Source organism: Antechinus flavipes, chromosome 1 (assembly GCF_016432865.1).
Source record: "Antechinus flavipes isolate AdamAnt ecotype Samford, QLD, Australia chromosome 1, AdamAnt_v2, whole genome shotgun sequence".
NCBI classification, from domain to species: domain Eukaryota; kingdom Metazoa; phylum Chordata; class Mammalia; order Dasyuromorphia; family Dasyuridae; genus Antechinus; species Antechinus flavipes.
This window is the reverse complement of record NC_067398.1, coordinates 693,365,544-693,384,910: the sequence shown is the minus strand read 5'-3', so window position 1 is coordinate 693,384,910 and position 19,367 is coordinate 693,365,544. Positions and strand designations below refer to the sequence as shown.

Here is a 19,367-nt window from a genome sequence, read left to right as displayed (position 1 = left end):
TCAAAAACAGTCTGAGAAAGAGCATTTGAAATTTTTTTCCCCAAAATAGGAAAACCATTAGTGGTAAATTCAAACAAATTCATGCAGTTTTTATAAAGATTCTAAGCCCAGGCATTGTACGTTGGGGGAAAAAATGTCTTTTAGGTTGCGATTCTAAAATTTAGCACGTGTGAAAAAATTTTGATGGCACTTTTCCCGCCATGCAAACTGAAATCCTGAATGTATTGGCTTTTTATAATTAAGATCTTGAAAGTAATGTGTGGTATGGATGTAAATTAAGGATGGACGCATTTCACCAAACAGATGTCCCATTAACAGCTGTCTTAAGAAGCCAACATCCCCGAGGCCATTCAGCACGGGTGACGTCACGGACTCTGGGTGCTGACGGCTTGGGGTGACTGCGTCAGCCTAGCTGTTCGGGGCCCGTGGCGAAGGCCACCGTACGAAGACGCGGGATTGGAACGATCCTTGCCCCTGACACCCGTGTACTTTTCTGAGCCTGTGACATTAAAACGCAAGTCTGACCAACCTTGTGCGCAGCTTCAGTGATGACTACCCGGCACGGGCCTCGGAGGGGGATTTCACTCGCACTTTCGCTTCGGAGCAACCCCCATCTCACTCCCCTTTCCCCGCCAGGAACCACAAGTGGTGCCTTTGGGAGACGCGCGGAGACCAGCCTTTAGGGGTTCTTGTCCCCTTTCCCGGGCCCCCCTTTCTTGGAAACGCGGCTCCGAAACTGGGCGGCCGTCGCCACCCCCTCCTCCTCCCCTGTGGGTGTGCGAAGGGTCGGGGGCTTCCCCCGCGGGCCAGGCGCCTTCACGGGCCCCAGAAAATGCCCCTCGAAAGGTTGCGCGGAGCCAAGATACGCCGAGGCACCTTCCCCGGGGGCCGCGAGCTTTCCGGGCAGCCCGGGGTCTGGGATCTCGCGGGCCGGGAATTCTCGCGAGATCCAGGTTCGCCCTCCGGGCCGCATTTGAGTCAAGAAGGCGGTTTGTGAACACTGAGTTGGGCAGGTAGAGGCGGGGGCTCTCCGGGGAGCGGGGACGCGGCCGCCAGAGGCCAGTCCCCGCGACCTGGCCGGCCGCTCTGGGGAAGGCAAGCCTATGGAGTTTCCAAGGTGTGACTCGCCGACTCCGACTTTGTCCCGAGGCGGACGGGAAACACCAAGCTGCGGCCACTTATGAACGCGACAGCATTCCCCCGCAAGGTACGTGCGGCGCGGCGCTCACCGCCCCGCCCCGGCGGCGCCGGCCCCGCCTCGCCGAGGCCCAACGCCCCGCCTCCTGGCCTCCCGCGGCCCCGGCCCCGGCCACCTGCCGCCGGCTGCGCTGGGCCGGCTCCTCCCGAGTTCTCGCTGTATCCCTCCAAGTCTCGTGCTGGGCCGCTCGTCCCCCGTCCCCTCATCAACCCCGGTTCCTTCCCTCCGAGACCGTGTCCGGCGTTTGCCGGGGCTCTCGTTACTCTGTAAGCTCCCCGAGGGCAGATACTCAGCGGACCCTTAAAGGCCACCGGGCTGACTGGCCTAACTCCGCCTTTCCCTCCGCCCCCTCCCTGCCCCGCTCTGCCCACGACCAGCTCCTTGCCGGGCACTGGGCGGCCGCCGCGCAGAGGGGCGCGTGGATTTGTTGCTCTCTTGCTTCCCTTTTTTTCCTACTTTTTCCTCGCTTCTTTCCTCCAGTGTTTCCTCTATTCTCTCTCATTTTTACGTTGCCCGTTCTGTCCACTTCCCTTTCTCTTTCGTCTTCCTCTTCTGTCAGTTTAACCAACAAACATTTATATCGGGTGCCTGCTGCGTGCCAGGCATGTGCCAGGTACTAAGCTAGCCACTGTCTTCTTTCCCTTTGCATTAATTAATGCGCTTTGTCTTTGTGAGCTTCATTTCCTTCCCATCACCCACGAGTCTTGCCTTTTAACAAAGGAAAACATTTAAGAAAAATCAACCAAAATAATCGCTGCCATCTGATAGCGCCTGTAATATTCTGTACCCGTAGTTCCTAAGCGCACCAAAGAAATAATAGTAATGCGTTTCCTTATCCGTTTTCTGGGGTCGGTTTATATATTATTACATATAATGATAATGTTTACATATTATCTAGCTTTGGATTTGGTTTGTGGAGGGAGTTGGGCCTTGACCCGTGGCTTCATTGGAGCGGCTAACTCCTTGCATGGAAACTCCCTCCACCAAGAAAGAGCCGGGCGTTGTCTGTACCTCCTAGTCTCAAAGGATTGTTTAAAGGCATTAAAATAAAGTCCCTTGTTTGCTCACAGTCAAAAAGCGGAATTTACAGATACTCTCTTCTTTTCCCCCCTTCCCTTCTCCACCTTCTCCCATCACTGTGTATTTTAACCCTGATTCTGCTTACTTTGCAATCATTCATCCAAGAGCCATGGTGTGGTAGAAATGTGCTAGGTTCAAATCTTGCTTCTGGTGTTTATCACTTGTGTCTTGTTATTTGTAAAATGAGGGTTGGACTAGATGGCGGAGGTTTTTTCCAACTCTGAGTCTCAGACCCTAACTCTTGCTAAGTGTCTTCTGCCCTTCTGCTCTTTGAACTCTCCTGTCTTCTCTTCCTGCCCCCATTGATTGCTTCTCAGGTTCGGCTGCTGGACCATCAGTTGAAGGACCGGATGTGATTAACCTGGAGAAGAAAAGAGTTGGGGGAAAGGGTGGTAACAGTTTCCAAAGTCTTCCAAGGACTTTAGAATGGAAGAAGGTTCTGGAGCCATGAGGGGAAATAAATTTAATCTGTGTGAAAAGGAAAAACCCGGAAACATTCAGAGCTATAAAAGAGTTCAGTGGGTTGCGTCAGGAGGGCCCTGGCTTCCCTCTGCCTGGGAAGGCTTTTGGAGAACCACCTGTTGGTGAGCTTGTAGAGAGAAAGGTTTAGACTGAACCCAGTGGAGGCTTCTGAGGTTCCTTCCTTCCAGTTCAGAGCCTCTGAGGGCCCTTCCCATCAATGAAGGCTTCTTGACTTGACTTTCTCCAATCTTGGGACGCTTTTTCTGTCCTGTTCTCTTCTAGTATCACAGCTCTTCTCTTTCCAGTCTGGCCTCTTTTGGGTCTGCTTTTTCCCCTCCTCTCTATTTTCCTCTTCCATCTGTCCTCTTTTCTTTCTAGGCTTCCCATCTGTCCTTTCCTTTCTATTTTCTTAACTTTCTCTTTCTCTTCTTCTTGTTCTCCCCTCTCCCTTCTCTCCTCCCTCTCCTCTAATTTTCTGTTCGTTTGTTTTTATCAGTTCAACATTAAGCACCTAAAAACTGATAATTTAAAGTTTGCAAGAGTACTTACATTTGAGCCATTGAGTGGATAGGGTAAGTACCATTATCCTCATTTTACAAATCGAGTTGCAGAATAACCTGCTCATGGTGACAGGGCTAGCAGATGTCAAAAATGGAATTTGATGGAAAATGCCATCCACATCCAGAGAAAGAACAATGGAGGCTGAATGTAGATCAAAGCACACTACTTTTAAATTTATTTTTTCTTTCTTGTGGTTTTCCCCTTTTGTTCTGAGTCTTTTACAATATAATTAATGTGGAAATAGGTTTAACATGATTGAATATGTATAACTTTTATCAGAATACATGCTGTTTTGAGGAGGGGGAAAAGAAGGAAGAGAGGGAGAAAAATTTGGAACTCAAATTCTTACAAAAATGAATGTTGAAAGCTACCTTTATATGTAATTGGAAAAATTAAAATATTACTAAGTTTAAAAAAAAAAGAAATGATGAGCAAATTTCATAATAACCTGGAAAGCCTTACATGAACTGATGCCGAGTGAAGTGAACAGAGCCAGGAGAATACTGTACACCATAACAGCAACACTGTGTGATGATAACTATGATAAACTTAGCTCTTCTCAGCAATGCAATGATACAAGAGAATTCCAAAAGACTCATATGGAAATTGCTTTAAAAGAAATTGCTATTCACATCCAGATAAAGAACTATGAAGACCGAATGCATATCTAAACATACTTTCTTCAGGCTTTTTTTCCCTTGTTTTTCCCTTTTGTTCTGATTGTTTTTCCCCAACATGACTAATATGGAAATATGCTTTACATAAGGAAGGAAGGAAGGGATGAAGGAAAGGAAGAAGGAAGGAAAGAAGAGAGGTGGTAGAGGATGGAGTAGATGAACTTATCTTCCTGAGTTCAAGTCCATCCCCAAATTTTTACTAGTTGTGTGATCCTGAACAAGGTATTTAACCCTGTTTGCCTTAGTTTCCTCATTTGTAAAATAAACTTGAACAGGAAATGACAAACTACTCCAGTTTTTGCCAAGAAAACCCCAAATGGGTCAGACATAGCTAAACAACAGCAAAATACGTGAACATTTAATGTTGCCTTTTGAACAATTCTATTCAAATAAAAGTAATAGCCATTTAATATAAGCATAATATGGTACTGGAATGTGTCTAATTTTAATTATTAAGTTAGGAATTGTGATAGATAAGTTTTTAGCCCTGAAAACCATTAATAGATCAAAACTATCACTACACCAAAGTCCATCAATCACTAAGCATTTATGAAGAGCTTCCTCTGTTCAGTTGTTGTGCCAGGTGCTCTGGACACAATGATAGGAATGAATATTTTATTTCCTTGGGGATTACACTGGAGAAGATGATATGTGTAAATCTAGGCATATTCCAAATAGATTAAAAAAAAAAAAAAAAAAGGTGGCGGGTTCAGAAAAGGAAATCTGTACTTGAAGGAAACAGTCCAGTCATAGGACCAGACAGTTCAGAGGGCTAGAAGGAGGAGGTGGAATATTAGTGACTCTGTGCCCTTCCCTTTTTATGGTAGTTATTTTTTAAAAATCACATGATCCTTGATATGTTTTTAAAACATTTGGAATGCTGGTCTGCCCTGTTACTGGGAAGGCTGAGCCTAGTGGATCTCTTGAGCTCTGGAGTTCTAAGCTGAAGATCGGCTAAGCCAATTGAGTGTCCTTGCAAAATTCAGCATTTGTACTATGAGTCCTCAGAAAGTGAGGGAGAGGACATCACGATGCCCAAGAAAGGTTCAATCTAGCTGGCTAGAACCTGAGCTAGTCAAAGTCCTGTCAATCAGAGCAGGCCATTTTTAGCTTCCTCACATCCAGCCTAATTATGTGTTTAAAAGATAATTTAAAAACAAAGCATTTGATATTTCCTTTTTTTTCTTAATTAAAGCTTTTTATTTACAAAATATGCATGGGTAATTTTTTCAACATTAACCCTTGTAAAACCTTTGTTCCAAATTTTCCTCTCCTTTCCCCTCCTCCCTCCCCTAGCTGGCAGATAGACTAATACATGTTAAATATGTTAAAATACATGTTAAATCCAATATACGCATACATAGTTATACAGTTATCTTGCTGCATAAGAAAAATCAGATGAAGAGAAAAGAAAAACGGAGAAATAAAACAAAATGCAAACAACAGAGAGAGTGAGAATGCTATATGTTAAAGAAAATAATTTTTATGAAAAACAACTATTTTCTAATGGTCGATAGAATAAAATATTTGAGAATCTATTTGCCAAGGAAAGTCAGGAACTATATGAGCAAAGCTACAAAATACTTTGCACAAAAGTAAAGTCAGATCTAAACAATTGGAAAAATATTAAGTGCTCTTGGATAGGTTGAGCGAATATAATAAAGATGACAATACTACCTAAACTAATCTATTTATTTAGTTCTATACCACTCAAACTCCCAAGAAACTATTTTAATGACCTAGAAAAAATAATAACAAAATTCATCTGGAAGAATAAAAGGTCAAGAATTTCAAGGGAACTAATGAAAAGAAAAACAAATGAAGGTGCCCTAGCTGTACCTGATCTAAAACTATATTATAAAGCAGAGGTCCCCAAAACCATTTGGTATTGGCTAAGAAATAGACTAGTTAGTTGATCAGTGGAATAGGTTAGGTTCACAGGACAAAATAGTCAAAAACTATAGCAATCCAGTGTTTGACAAACCCAAAGACCCCAACTTTTGGGGTAAGAATGCACTATTTGACAAAAACTGCTGCAAAAATTGGAAATTAGTATGGCAGAAACTAGGCATTGACCTACACTTAACACAGATAAGGTCAAAATGGGTTCATGATCTAGGCATAAAGAATGAGATTATAAATAAATTAGAAGAACATAGGATAGTTTACTTCTCAGACCTGTGGAGGAGGAAGGAATTTGTGACCAAAAAAGAACTAGAGACCATTATTGATCCCAAAATAGAAAATTTTGATTATATCAAGTTAAAAAGCTTTTGTACAAGCAAAACTAATGCAAACAAGATTATAAGGGAAGCAGTAAACTGAGAAAACATCTTTACAGTTAAAGGTTCTGATAAAGGCTTCATTTCCAAAATATATAGAATTTACTCAAATTTATAAGAAATCAAGCCATTCTGCAATTGATAAATGGTCAAAAGATATGAACAGACAATTTTCAGATGATGAAGTTGAAACTATTTCTACCCATATGAAAAGGTACTCCAAATCACTATTGATCAGAGAAATGCAAATTAAGACAACTCTGAGATAACACTGCATACCTGTCAGATTGGCTAAGATGACAGGAAAAGATAATGCAGAATGTTGGAGGGGATGTGGGAAAACTGGGACACTGATGCATTGTTGGTGGAACTGCGAATGGATCCAACCATTCTGGAGAGCAATTGGAACTATATTCAAAAAGTTTTCAAACTTTGCATACCCTTTGATCCAGCAGTGTTACTACTGGGCTTATATACCAAAGAGATACTAAAGAAGAGAAAGGGACCCACATGTGCAAAAATGTTTGTAACAGCCCTGTTTGTAGTGGCCAGAAACTGGAAACTGAATGGATGCCCATCAATTGGAGAATGGTTGGGTAAATTGTGGTATTTGAATGTTATGGAATATTATTGTTCTGTAAGAAATAATCAGCAGGATGATTTCAGCCTGGAGAGACTTACATGAACTGATGCTGAGTGAAATTAGCAGGACCAGGAGATCATTATACACGGCAACAACAATACTGTATGGAGATCAGTTCTGATGGAAGTGGCTCTCTTCAACAATGAGAGGATCCAAATCAATTCCAATTGATTAGTAGTGAACAGAACCAGCTACACCTAGAGAGAGAGAACTATGGGAAATGAATGTGGACCACAACATAGCATTTCCATTCTTTCTGTTATTGTTTGCTTGCATTTTTGTTTTTCTTCCCAGGTTATTTTTACCTTCTTTCTAGATCCAAATTTTCTTGTGTAGCAAGACAACTGTATAAATATGTATACATATACTGTATTTAACATATGCTTTAACATATTTAACATTTATGGGACTACCTGCCATCTAGGGGAGGGGATGGGGGGGAAGAAAGGGAAAAGTTGGAACAGAAGTTTTTGCAAGGGTTAATGTTGAAAAATTACCCATGCATATGTTTTGTCAATAAAAAGCTATATAATAGAAAAGAAAATAAAAATAACTATTATCCAAAACTAAAAAATTAGTGAGAAAAATGGCAGTTTAATCTAAATTTACAAACTTTTTAAATGTCTAGCTTAATAGAAGACAGATCCTCCTAATCTGCTTCTCCATTCAATTTTTTGAGAATATGTTATGGTTGGAATATATGAATAAATTTGGCCTTAGTTATGTAGTTGGAAAGAAGAGGAAAATTTTAATAGGCTAATAATATCTTAACATGATGATAAAAAGTTTTGACCTCACGGCCCCCGGAAAGAATCTCAAGGATTCCACTTTAAGATTAGCTACTTTAAGCATCTCAGAGACCTCCATGGGTCCACAAAAATCTCACTTTGAGAATTGCTGCTCAAAGTAATAGGATCTTGGGCACCCCTGTGAATCTGCAGACCCTGTTTTGAAGGGTAAAAAGGGTACAAGCAAGGATTTTGAGCAGTCAGATCCATTTATTAGAAAGAATTATTATGGTGGCAGCTGTGTGAAGGATGAATTGGAGAGGAGAATGAATGGTAGCCACGAGACCAGGTAGGAAGCTGGTTTGGTAGTTCTGGCAAGAGGTGTGATGAAGTCCTGAAGCAGAGAGAAGAGGTGAGGGAGATGATAGAAGTCCATGGGAAGTAAGGGAAGAATCCATGGTGGATGATGGTGGTGTCCACAGAAATTGGGAAGAATGGAAGATCTAGGGGAGAAAGAAGGAGTTTGGCTTGGGGCGTGTTGAATTTGCGTATTACAACATCCATTGGAGTTGTCCAGCAGGCAGGTGGATGGTGAGAACTGGAGCTCAGACAAAGCATGGACTGGGGCTGGATTTTGGAGGTAGCTGTATAGAGATGGTCACAGTGGGAGTGAATGAAAAAGTAAATATTTGCTGTAAAGCACTTTGCTGACTTCTAGAGACACAAACACTTGAACACCAGACAGCCTCTGCCCTCTACTAGCAGAAGACTTGGGGAGCAAGAGTGGAAAGGGCAGGTTATAATCTCTGTGCTGTGGCAGGTTGGGGGAGTCTGCCCAACTGCCTCCAAGGGCAGTCCAGGGGCCAGAAGGGAAGGTCAGTTCAGGGTGTGGGCTTAGTGTGGTTAGGAGAGCAAGAAGGCGAGGTCAGAGCCTTTGAAGGAGGCTATTTGAATCACAGCCAACATTTATATAGCATTTCAGGGTTTCTAAAGTGTTTGAGCTGTATTATCTTGTGTGAACTTGATTATCAACCAAGAGAGATCAATATGGTTTTCGTTTTGTACCTAGCCAGTGCCTGACACCTGCAGGGACTTACTGATTGATGCTGGTGGGGTGGCTCTCTCTGCTTTAGGAATGACTTAACTTTCAAAGCCTCATCACTGCCCCGGGTCTTGGAAAGAGTCATGGAGTCAGTAAGTAGTGGAGGCAGAATCTGAATCTAGGTTTTCTTGGCTCAGAATCTGGCCTTCACTCTACTGTAAAGCCTCTCAAGACAGAGCTATCTTCTTTTACAGACTTAAAATCCATTGTCTTTCTCATTGAGCAAATAGGACAGTTTAGTTTTCAATTTAATTTCCTCTTGTAGCACCATATGGATTGGTTCAAAAAGGGATAGAATTTGGGTTTACAGCAAAGGCAAAAAAACAAGAATCTTTCTGTGTTAGATTGTTGTTTTGTGGTATCTGACTCTTCATGACCCCTTTTGGAGTTTTCCAAACTGGCAAGTTTGGATACTGGCAAGGATACTGGACAGGTTTGCCATCTCCTTCTCCAGCTCATTTTACAGATAAAGAAACTGAGGCAAGCAGGGTGAAGTGACTTATCCAGGGTCTCATAGCTAATAAATGTCTGAAGCCTAATCGGAGCTCAGAAAGATGAGCCTTCCTGACTCCAAGCCCAGTGCTCCATCCACTGTGCCACCTGGCTGCCCTCTTAGACTAATAGTCTCTTAGAAAAGAAATAGCAGTGGATAAAATGCTGGACCTAGAATCAGAGCATGTGAATTCAAATCATACAGGGACACATATTAGCCATGCGACCCTGGGCAAGACACTCCCAAACTCTGAAACTAAAGGTAATAACAAAAGCTTTGTACCAGTTGTCAACTCTGAAAAACAAAATATAACAAGCCAAAGAGCTCAGAACTTTCTTTATTCTGTAGGAGGAGGGAAACTAAATACAGGTACTAGGGTCTCCTCTATGAGGAGATAGAGAGTCGTGGCTGGAGAAAGAACCAGGCAGCGAGGGACTACGGCAACAACGAAGCACATTTGGCCAAGGAAAGAAAGTCTGTTCTGAATATGGAAATGTGTTTACAAGAATTGCATGTCTGACCTATGTCAGATTGCTTGTTGTCTTGGAGAGGGGGTGGGGATGAGAGGAGAAAAATTTGGAACACAAGTTTTGCAAAAGTGAATGTTGAAAACTATCTTTGTATTTGGAAAAATAAAACATCATTAAAATAAAAACAAATTAAACAATAAAAAAAGTATTCCTAGAAGGGCTTTATGCCCGGAACGTGATTCCTGCAGGTGCTTGACCAAGCTCAGGGACCACCTGGCGACCAGCTCTGTGATTTCACTGCACCAAGCTCCTCCATAGGGTAAGTCCCAAGGCCCAAGGATGCTGTTCTGCTGAGCTCCGGGCACGGCTTGCTCCCTAGGCTTAGCTCTGGAAAACAGTGGGGCTCCTGATGGTAAAAAAAGAGAGGTGAGAGGAGAGGGGGGGGTTAGCATGGAGTCCTGACATTGCTACCCTCCGTCTGCCCAAGTTTTCTCAGCTGTAAAACAGGTATAAGAGCACCTACTTCCGTGGGATATTGTGACCTTCAATTGCCACAGTGTTTGTAAAGTGCTTTGCAAACCTTAAGGTGATACATACACGCCAGCTGTTAGTATCATTATTGTTATGGGTACTACAGGTAGGATGCCGGGAAATCTCAAAGGGCAGACGACAGGACACTGCTCATCTTTGAGGATACAGGTTGAATATGTTTATTTTGTCATTTCTTTATGCTCTTTTGTAAACCTTGAGGATAGGTAACATCAATGAATTCACTTAATTCTGAATTACATAATTACTTGCCACCAGACCAGTCTCTTATTTTGAAAAATGAGCTTAGCCTCCTTGTGAGTAGTTTTCTTAATTGTGGGGCGGTAAAAAAAAAAATGTTTTCTTTGCATAGAACATCATCTATTCAGAAATCGAGGCCCACACTATTGAGAAACAGCGGAAAGAATTGCAACTGTTAATTGGGGAACTACGAGATCGGGACCGAGAGCTCAGTGAGATGGTTCTGGCACATCAGAGACAGCTTCTGGCATGGGAGGATGATCGGCAGAAAGTGTTGACTTTGGAAGAAAGATGCTGCAAATTGGAGAGTGAGTACGGCCTAGGCCGCCGCCCCGGGCTGGGTGCTGTGCTGGGGGCACTGCTGGAAGGGTTCTGGGGGCCAGGGCGGCCCAAGGGCGGCCCAGCCTTATTTAAACAGCAGGCTTTGCAAGGGCATCCTTAGCCCAGGCTCCACACAGCCCGCCACAAGTGCTCATTCCCTTGGTGAAGGGAGAGGTCCAGGCCCCACTTTATGCCTGGGAGCAAACGGGCTCCCGAGGGTATGACACAGATGCCCGCGCGGGGACGGGCCCAGAGAAGGGCGGCCCCATGCTGAGGGCAGTCCCAGGAGGGGTTAGGGTGGGCTTCCCTGGCGGGGGGCTTCCCAGGGCACTGGCCAGAGCCTGGCCTCCCTGAGCCGCTCCCCGCAGACTGGCCGTCCCTGACCTGCTCGGGGGCCTGGCAAGGGCCGCATCCTCTCCTGGGACTGTCCTTCGCCATTGAGAGCTGGGCCCAAGCTGTAGGCTTTCCTCCGGAGAAGGAGGAGTTCGGCAAGCGCGAGGGAGGAGAAGCCACAACCTGGCCCGTGCCGACAGGGCAGGAGCCGGCAGAGGGGGCATGTCGGGGGCCAGGCAGGCTGCAGTGAGGGGCATGGAGAGGAGAGCAGAGCAGAGGGAGCCGGCGGGGGAGGGTCAGGCATTGTGTCAAGTCCTGTGCTTGACACAGACTCATTTATACAATCAGTGATGTCAAAAGAGTGCGCCTCTTTATTTTGTTTTTGTTTTCTCTGCTAAGGAGGATGGTCTTTGGACTGTCTGTTAGGACAGAACAAAAATGGCTCTTTAGGATGGATGTCAGAGCTATGGAGATGGCAAGTGAGACCATAGCTCACCTCCATTCCAAACCAGCGTGATTGCTGAGCTACTGTCAGTGGTCTTAAAAGATCGTAGAGATTGGCAGCTGCATTACAGGATAAGGGAAAGCCTGATAATGTAGGGAAAACATCTTTGAAAGTCTGTAGACTAAGGATCAATGTTCTGAGGAGCTGCAACCCCAGAGGACTTGAGGAGGAAGCATGTCTCCCATTTGTTACCAGGTTGAGGGGGGGGGGACACAATGGGAATGAACTCATGGCCGATATTTTGTTTGTTTTACCTGATGGTATTTCATTATTATAAAGGAAAATATTTTGCAAATCATAAAATCCTAGGTAAAAATTAGCAAATATTTCTCTGTCTTGCCATGATATTTTATTTTATTATCATATCATATAAATATATAAAATGTTATTTTATTTCTTAATTATTAAAGCTTTTCATTTTCAAAACATATGCACGGGTAATTTTTCAATGTTGATCCTTGCATAGCTTTCTGTTCCAAATTTTCCTCTTCTTTCCCCAACCCCCTCCCCTAGGATGGTAAGTAATCTAATATATGTTATATATGTTAAAATATGTTAGTTCCAATATATGTAAACATTTGTACAATTATCTTGCTGCACAAGAAAGATCAGATCAAAAAAGAAAAAATGAATAAGAAAACAAAATGCTAATGAACAAGTGACAATGTTATTTTAAAAAACTAGAAAAGAACCTCAATGAAATATTTTTTTAAAAGATGAAGGAATAGAACAGTAACAAAAGAAAAAATAGTGGTCACAAACAACCTACATGTCTTTATAAAAAGGAAGTCACATTAGACTTGTTTCATTTCCTTTTTTGACAAGTTTCTAGAGAAGGTAGATGAGGGAAGTGCTGTGATTTACCTAAGATTTTATCAAAGTATTTATATATTATTAAAATTATGAATAGCTATGAAGTAAATAATTATACAATTAAATGAATACATAACTATAAGTTAATACTAGTTAAATGACTGGACCCAAAGAATAGCCATTAATGATTCAGTGTCAATTTGGAAGAGTCAGTGAAGTAATGGAGGGATCTGTGCTTGGCTTTGTGCTAATTAACATTTTAATTAATTACTTTAGTAAAGCCAATGATGGCTCACTTACTTGCACTTTGCAGGTGACCTGAAGAAGGAGTGACTAACGGTAAACGGCTGAATCAGGGTTGAAAAAGATCTTGGCAGGTCAGGGCACTATGCTGAATTGAAGAGAGTGAGAGTTAATTACTGTAAATACAAAGTCTTACATTTGGGTTCAGAAAATCAGCTCCACAAGTATATGCTGAGAAAGTCATAGTAAGCATTTCATCTGGAAACCGTCTGGACTTTTAATAAGATTGTGTGATGATCAGTTATAATGGACTCTCACAATTCAATCATCCAAGACAATTCCAGTAGCCTTGTGATGGAAAATGTCATCTGCATCCAGAGAAAAAACTATGGAAATTGAAGCATACTATTTTCACCTTTTTTTTCTTTCTTGTGGTATTTTCTTTTTGTTAAGATTTTTCTTTTACAACATGACTAATATGAACATATGTTTTAAAAGATTGTACATGGATAATCGATTGCAATCTTGGGGAGGAGGAAAGGAAGAAAGGGAAGGAGATAAAGAATTTGGAACTCAAAATCTTATAGAAGTGAATGTTAAGGGGGCAGCTAGGTGGTGCAGTGGGTAGAGTCTCCTGAAGACAGGAGGACCTGAGTTCAAATTTAGTCTCAGATATTGAATACTTCTTAGTTATGTGACCCTGGGCAAGTCACTTAACCCCAATTGCCTCAGCAAAAAAAAAAAAAAAAAAGTGAATGTTAAACTATTTTTACATGTAATCAGAAAAAATAAAAATAAAACGCTATTTTTCCTTTGTAGTATTTTGTTTTTTCCAAATATATGTAAAGATAGTTTCTAATATTCATTTTTCTAAGATTTTGTGTTCCAGATTTTTTCTGCCTTTCTCCCTTACCTGCCTCTCTCCCCAAGAGAGCAAACAGTCTGATATAGTTTAAACATCCACAATCCTTTGACATATATTTCCATAAATTGGATTTCTTTGACAAAGAGACCTAACTCAGTTTCATTTGATAAATGATGGACAGAAGCAGCTATACCCAAAGAAAGAACACTGGGAAACAAATGTGAACTATTTGCATTTTTGTTTTTCTTCCCGGGTTATTTATACCTTCTGAATCCAATTCTCCCTGTGCAACAAGAGAACTGTTCGGTTCTGCAAACATATATTGTATCTAGGATATATTGCAACATATCTAACATATATAGGACTGCTTGCCATCTAGGGGAGGGGGTGGAGGGAGAGAGGGGAAAAATTGGAACAGAAGTGAGTGCAAGGGATAATGTTGTAAAAAATTACCCTGGCATGGGTTCTGTCAATAAAAAGTTATTATAAAATAAAATATATAAAAATAAATAAATAAATAAATTTCCATATTTCTCATATTAAGTAAGAAAAATTAGACCAAAAAGGAAAAAAACCACAAGAAACAATAAGCAAGCAAACAAAAAAAGGTGAAAATACTATGTTTGAAACCATATTCAATCTCCATAGTTCTCTCTCTGGATGCAGATGGCATTTTCCATCTCAAGTCTGTTAGAATTGTCTTGAATTACTGTTTTGAGGAAAAGAGCCAAGTCCACCCCAGTTGATTGTTATATATTCTTGCTGTTGATGTGTACAATGTTCTCTTTGTTTTTCTGCTCACTTCACTCAGCTTCAGTTCAAATAAGTCTTTCCAAACTTTTCTGAAACCATCCTGCTCATTATATCTTGTAAAACAATAATATTCCATTATATTCATATACCATAACTTATTCAGCCACTCTCCAACTGATGGGCACCCTCTGGATTTCCAGTTCCTTGTCACTTTAAAAAGGCTGGTACAAACTCTTGCACACGTGGGTCCTTTTCCCTTTTTTATGATCTCTGGGAAACAGGCCCAATAGAGACACTGCTGGATCAAAGGGTACACACAGTTTTATAGCCTTTTGGGCACAGTTCCAAATTGCTCTCCAGAATGGTTGGATTGTTTCACAAGTCCACCATCAATGCATTAGTGTCCCAGGGTGGGAGTGTCCATTCCCAGAGTGGAGAGGATAATTAGTCTTTAGTGCCTCAGCCACAGCTGGTTTATCTGAGAAGTGAAGGCCGGGCCACTGTCCCTCTGTCTCCTTTAGCAAAAACTCTGAGCTTCACAAGGGATGGGAGGAGCTTCCCCACTTCTAATTCCTGGTGAGGGCAGTGAGTTTGGCCCTCTGAGCAGAGGCCCTAAAAGCTTTGGCCTAAGTAGGTCCCAGTCGAGGGGAGGTGTGTCAGGGCCTTGAATAGCATCAGAGAGGTGCTTGACAATAGTCCCAGGTAGGTATTCAGCGGCTACAAAATCCAGCCATGCCCAGGAAAGTTCGCAGCTCTTTGTTTGAGGCAGGTTCAGGGAGTGATAAGATTGCTTCCTCTCTGCTGTGAGCAACAGAGATGGGAGTTAATTTATGGCCCATACTTAACATACTGACTGGCAATGTGGTCTTTAAACAAAGAAAACTTCATAACCCTGGGGGGCCAGAAAGTTAAGGGATTTTATGTCTGCAGCCAGCGAAGCCTCTTGGGTTGGGCTGCAGATCCAGATATCATCTATGCGGTAGCCAGTGCCTATCTGGGCTATCCGGAAGCCTTGAGCCACCTCCATGTTATGAGCATGACTGTTCATGTTAATTGGTGGGGGTTACGTTCCCCTGGATTTGCCCATTCAAAGGTGTAGAGGACCACAGATGTTGGGGAACTCTGAGAAAAGTATACTTGAAGCAAAGATACTCACAGCAGGATGTTAACTCATGTGCTTAATGAGACGGGGTTCTCTAATTCACATATATAGTTAGTACTTAGCATGGTGATGTAATGGTTCTCTAGCTAGCACATATTTAGTGTGCCGTAATGATGTAATCATGCTGAGATATTTAAGGGCTCAGAGGACTAGAAACGAGACACTCCATCTTTGACCATCCTCCTGGGTCTCCTGCCTCCAGCACTCCTCCACTAAGATCAAGGCTGGTCCCGAGTTCCTCCAGAGAACTAGCCCAGATATTACACAAAGGCAAAAGGAACTTGTGAGTCTTTATGCAATGATGGTGCAAGAGAAAGCATCTTTAAGATCTAAAGTGTTCCCTGGGAAACTTGTGCTCATGGCTTCTTCTGACTACTTGCTCAGATTATAGACATTTGCCATAAAAGGAAAAAGCAGGGATGTGATTATAATAGTATTGACAACTAATCATGCAGAAACAACCCCACTTCATAGCCAGACTCAGGAATAATCAGGTGGGGAAACAAAAGAAACAGAATTGGGAAACTGAGTCAGAGAGCTCTGACCTTGAGCAGAGCCTAAGCTTGTCCTCCTAGCTTACCCAGGTAAGATGTCCTCTTGTGACAGTTCAGGAAGGCACCACTGAGTAACTTATGTGATTTCTCTGGAATGGTGACTTAACGACTTAATGATCCAATCATACCCAAATTCAAAGTTCAAAAAAAATCAGTTATAATCCCAAGAGATTTTATCTCTTAATAGCAAATTCTACTGATCACAGCTTAGAGTTAGATACATTATTTTTAAAGGTTTACCAGGATTCACATACATAGATTTTGTTTAACTTGTTTTCTTTTCTTTTTCTCAAGTTTAAACTCATCCAGTTGCAAAGACCAATCATTATACAAGCTTATAGATTCTTAGTAAACACATTCCTTGTTTAGGAACTATACATCCTAAATAGGCTCATTTCTCAGGGCTGATGACTTTGTTTACTCTGATGGTTTCAAGAAAATTGGCAAACTTACAAATTAAGGGGAGTTGACAGAGACCTCAGAGAAGAGGCTGAGCTTGCTCTTGCCCACCCCAACTATTTTTAGTGTTTTGTAGGTTGTGCTGTTTGTACCTTCCCCTACTCTGTGAAGGAGGGAAAAAGGTGCTGCACACCCTCATATTTGATAAGGCTTTCAGTTCATCCCTCTTGTTCCACACACAGTAATTACCAATTTAGGTTTAGCATAATGACAATAACGCCAAATAACTTTGTTTACAATCTTAGACGCCAAATAGTTTTAGCTCTAACTTTCTCTTAATTTTCTAACAAAGGTAAAAATAGCTAATTCTCTAAATTACATTTACAAAACATCATAAAATGGGATTTGCAATGCTAAATAAACTTTCTATCTTCTTTTAGCTCAGTTTATTCTGTCTCCAAGCTGTTGCAGTTTTGGAAGGTCACAGGGAGGGTTTCAGTTTCCCCCTTCCCTTAAATAAGTTTTCCTTTTGTTTTAGGGAAAAAACAAGACAGTTCTTAAAATTCAGCTAGAATGGAATCTATCACAAAAATTAATAAGGGTATCACATAATTGACAGTTAAATCTCCAACTTTAATATGCACACAAAAATCATTTATCTCAGCATTGGCAATGTATGTTGGTCACATCTAAAAAGCCATGTAAAGTTATCAAATGTGAAGCAGTAGTATCCAATAAAGCAGTTAACATTCATATAGCATTTGTTTTATGCTAAGTACTTTTGTCATCATGTGATCTTCACAACAATCAGTATTTCTCTTTACAAATCAGAAATCTGGGCAGAGATAAAATAATTTGCCATAAATTACATAGTTACTACATATCCACAGCTGAAACAAAGAATGGTGGGCTTACCAAATGCAGAGCCTGACTCACTGCTCACCCTGCCATGCTGGTGCTGCCAGGGGAACCCAGATTCTTCCCAGGCAGTTTTTGGACAGAACCTGGTGAAGGCTGTGCTGACTGGTGTGGGCTCAGGGAATGCTGACTCTGGGGCCTGATGCCTCCTTCATCCCCATTTCCCCAAATTGGGTTGAGGAGGTTTTTTGACAAGGTTTTGTGGGGTTCTCATGGCTGTTGGTACTTCCCTTATTAAAGTTTCCCTGCAGTTCTTTAGTATTCTCTTTTCTTAATCTGATCTGAGATGAGTTATCATACAAAGGGATGGACTGTATCAATCTTGTTAGCAATCCCCATAACTGAGATGCACTCAGGACTCTGGGGGAGTGGAGCATGCTGAATAAATCAGCATTATGGAGAGGATCTTTTAATAGTTTGGGGTGTTTTCCCAATAGAGCAGAAGGGGACTCAAGACAAGATAGGAGTCAAGGAAAAGTTAGCAAAAAGTAGTTATTTACCCAGGTTTTTTCCTTCAGAATGGGGTAAATTCATGGAATTATCCCCAATGTCTCAATAATTTTTTCTTGCAATCGTAAAGTAACTATTGCCAAACTTTTTAATCATTGCTCAGAACCTTGAGAATTTGCTAAGATGTTATTTTAGCAATTCTATAATTTTAATTAGCTAACTTTATTTCTGCAGCCTCCAGCTTGGCCAGAGCAGGGATCCACAGGAAAAAGTCAGGCTTTTTTTCCTTTTAAGGTAGGAATCAAGGATGTTAAGAAATCTTTCCCAGAATTCTAACTACAACATATTAGTTTTTTCTTGTTGACTGCATTTTAAATCTTTCAGAGTAACAAAATCTAGTTCACAGAACAAACATGACACAGACTTCTGCACAGAGACACAGACACAGACAAAACTGGTATGAAAGAAGACTCTCCCATCTTTGCCAAAAGCCATAAAATCTCTGCCAAAAACTAAACTACAGCACCTTGTCTCCTCTGGTGTTGCAGAGAAGTAAAAAGGTGGCAAAGGTTCCCCAAGAACTTTGCTGAAAATTGCAAGAATTTCCTCCCCAGTCAAGGAAAATTTTCTGAGTATGAAGCTCCAGAGGACCCAGACAAGCCTTCTCCCAGTTGCTTGGGATCCCTGCAATAGAATTGAGGGAGAAAAGAATGGGGGGGGGGCTTATCTTGACAAGGAGGGGATGAAACCAGGGGAGGCCAGACTCTCCCCTGTACAGGGCCACTAAATGTTGAGGTTCCAAAGGAGATGCCAAAAAGTTGGGGTCATAGACTGGTGTTATGAAATGTCTCAAAAGAGTTTGCAGGAGATCATCAAAACCATTTGGTACTGGTTAAGAAATAGAGTGGTCAACTAGTGGAATAGGTGGAGTTGTGAACTGATCCAGCCATTCTGGAGAGCGATTTGGAATTATGCTCAAAAAGTTATCAAACCCTTTGACCCAGCTGTTTTTCTATTGGGCTTATACCCCAAAGAGATACTAAAACTAAAGGAGGGATAGGGACCCACATGTACAAGAATGTTTGTGGCAGCTTTTTTGTAGTGGCAAGAAACTGGAAACTGAGTGGATGCCCATAAGTGGGAGAATGGCTGAATTAGTTGTTGTATATGAATGTTGTGGAATATTATTGTTATGTAAGAAACAACCAGCAGGATGATTTGAGAGAGGCCTGGAAAGATTTAGATGAACTGAACTAAGTGAAGTGAGCAGAACCAGGAGATCATTATACACAGCAACAAAAAGACTATACAATAATCAGTTCTGATGGAAGTGGCTCTCTTCAACAATGAGATGATTGAAGCCAGTTCCAATGATCTTGTGATGAAGAGAGCCTTCTGCACCCAGAGAGAGGACTGTGGGGATTGAGGGTGGATCACAACATGGCATTCTCACTCTTTTTATTGTTGTTTGCTTGCATTTTGTTTTCTTTCCCATTTTTCCTTTTTGATCTGATTTTTTTTGTGTAGCAAGATAATTGTATAAATATGTATTCATAGATTGGATTT

General features: G+C 41.7%; 1 protein-coding gene across 6 annotated transcripts in view; it reads left to right on the top strand.

Annotated features, from left to right (window-relative positions):
- The first annotated feature begins 625 nt into the window (after positions 1–625).
- The window catches only part of CCDC62 (coiled-coil domain containing 62), a 64,654-nt gene continuing 45,912 nt past the window's right edge, over positions 626–19,367 (top strand). For all 6 annotated transcript variants that reach the window (XR_007949653.1, XR_007949651.1, XR_007949650.1 and 3 more), the window contains exons 1-2: positions 626–1,207; positions 10,598–10,793. Coding sequence is in view for 2 of the 6 variants with exons in the window: in XM_051972706.1 (XP_051828666.1) it covers positions 1,181–1,207; positions 10,598–10,793 (223 nt within the window). In the remaining 4 variants the exon portion in view is untranslated. The remainder of the gene's footprint in view (positions 1,208–10,597; positions 10,794–19,367) is intronic.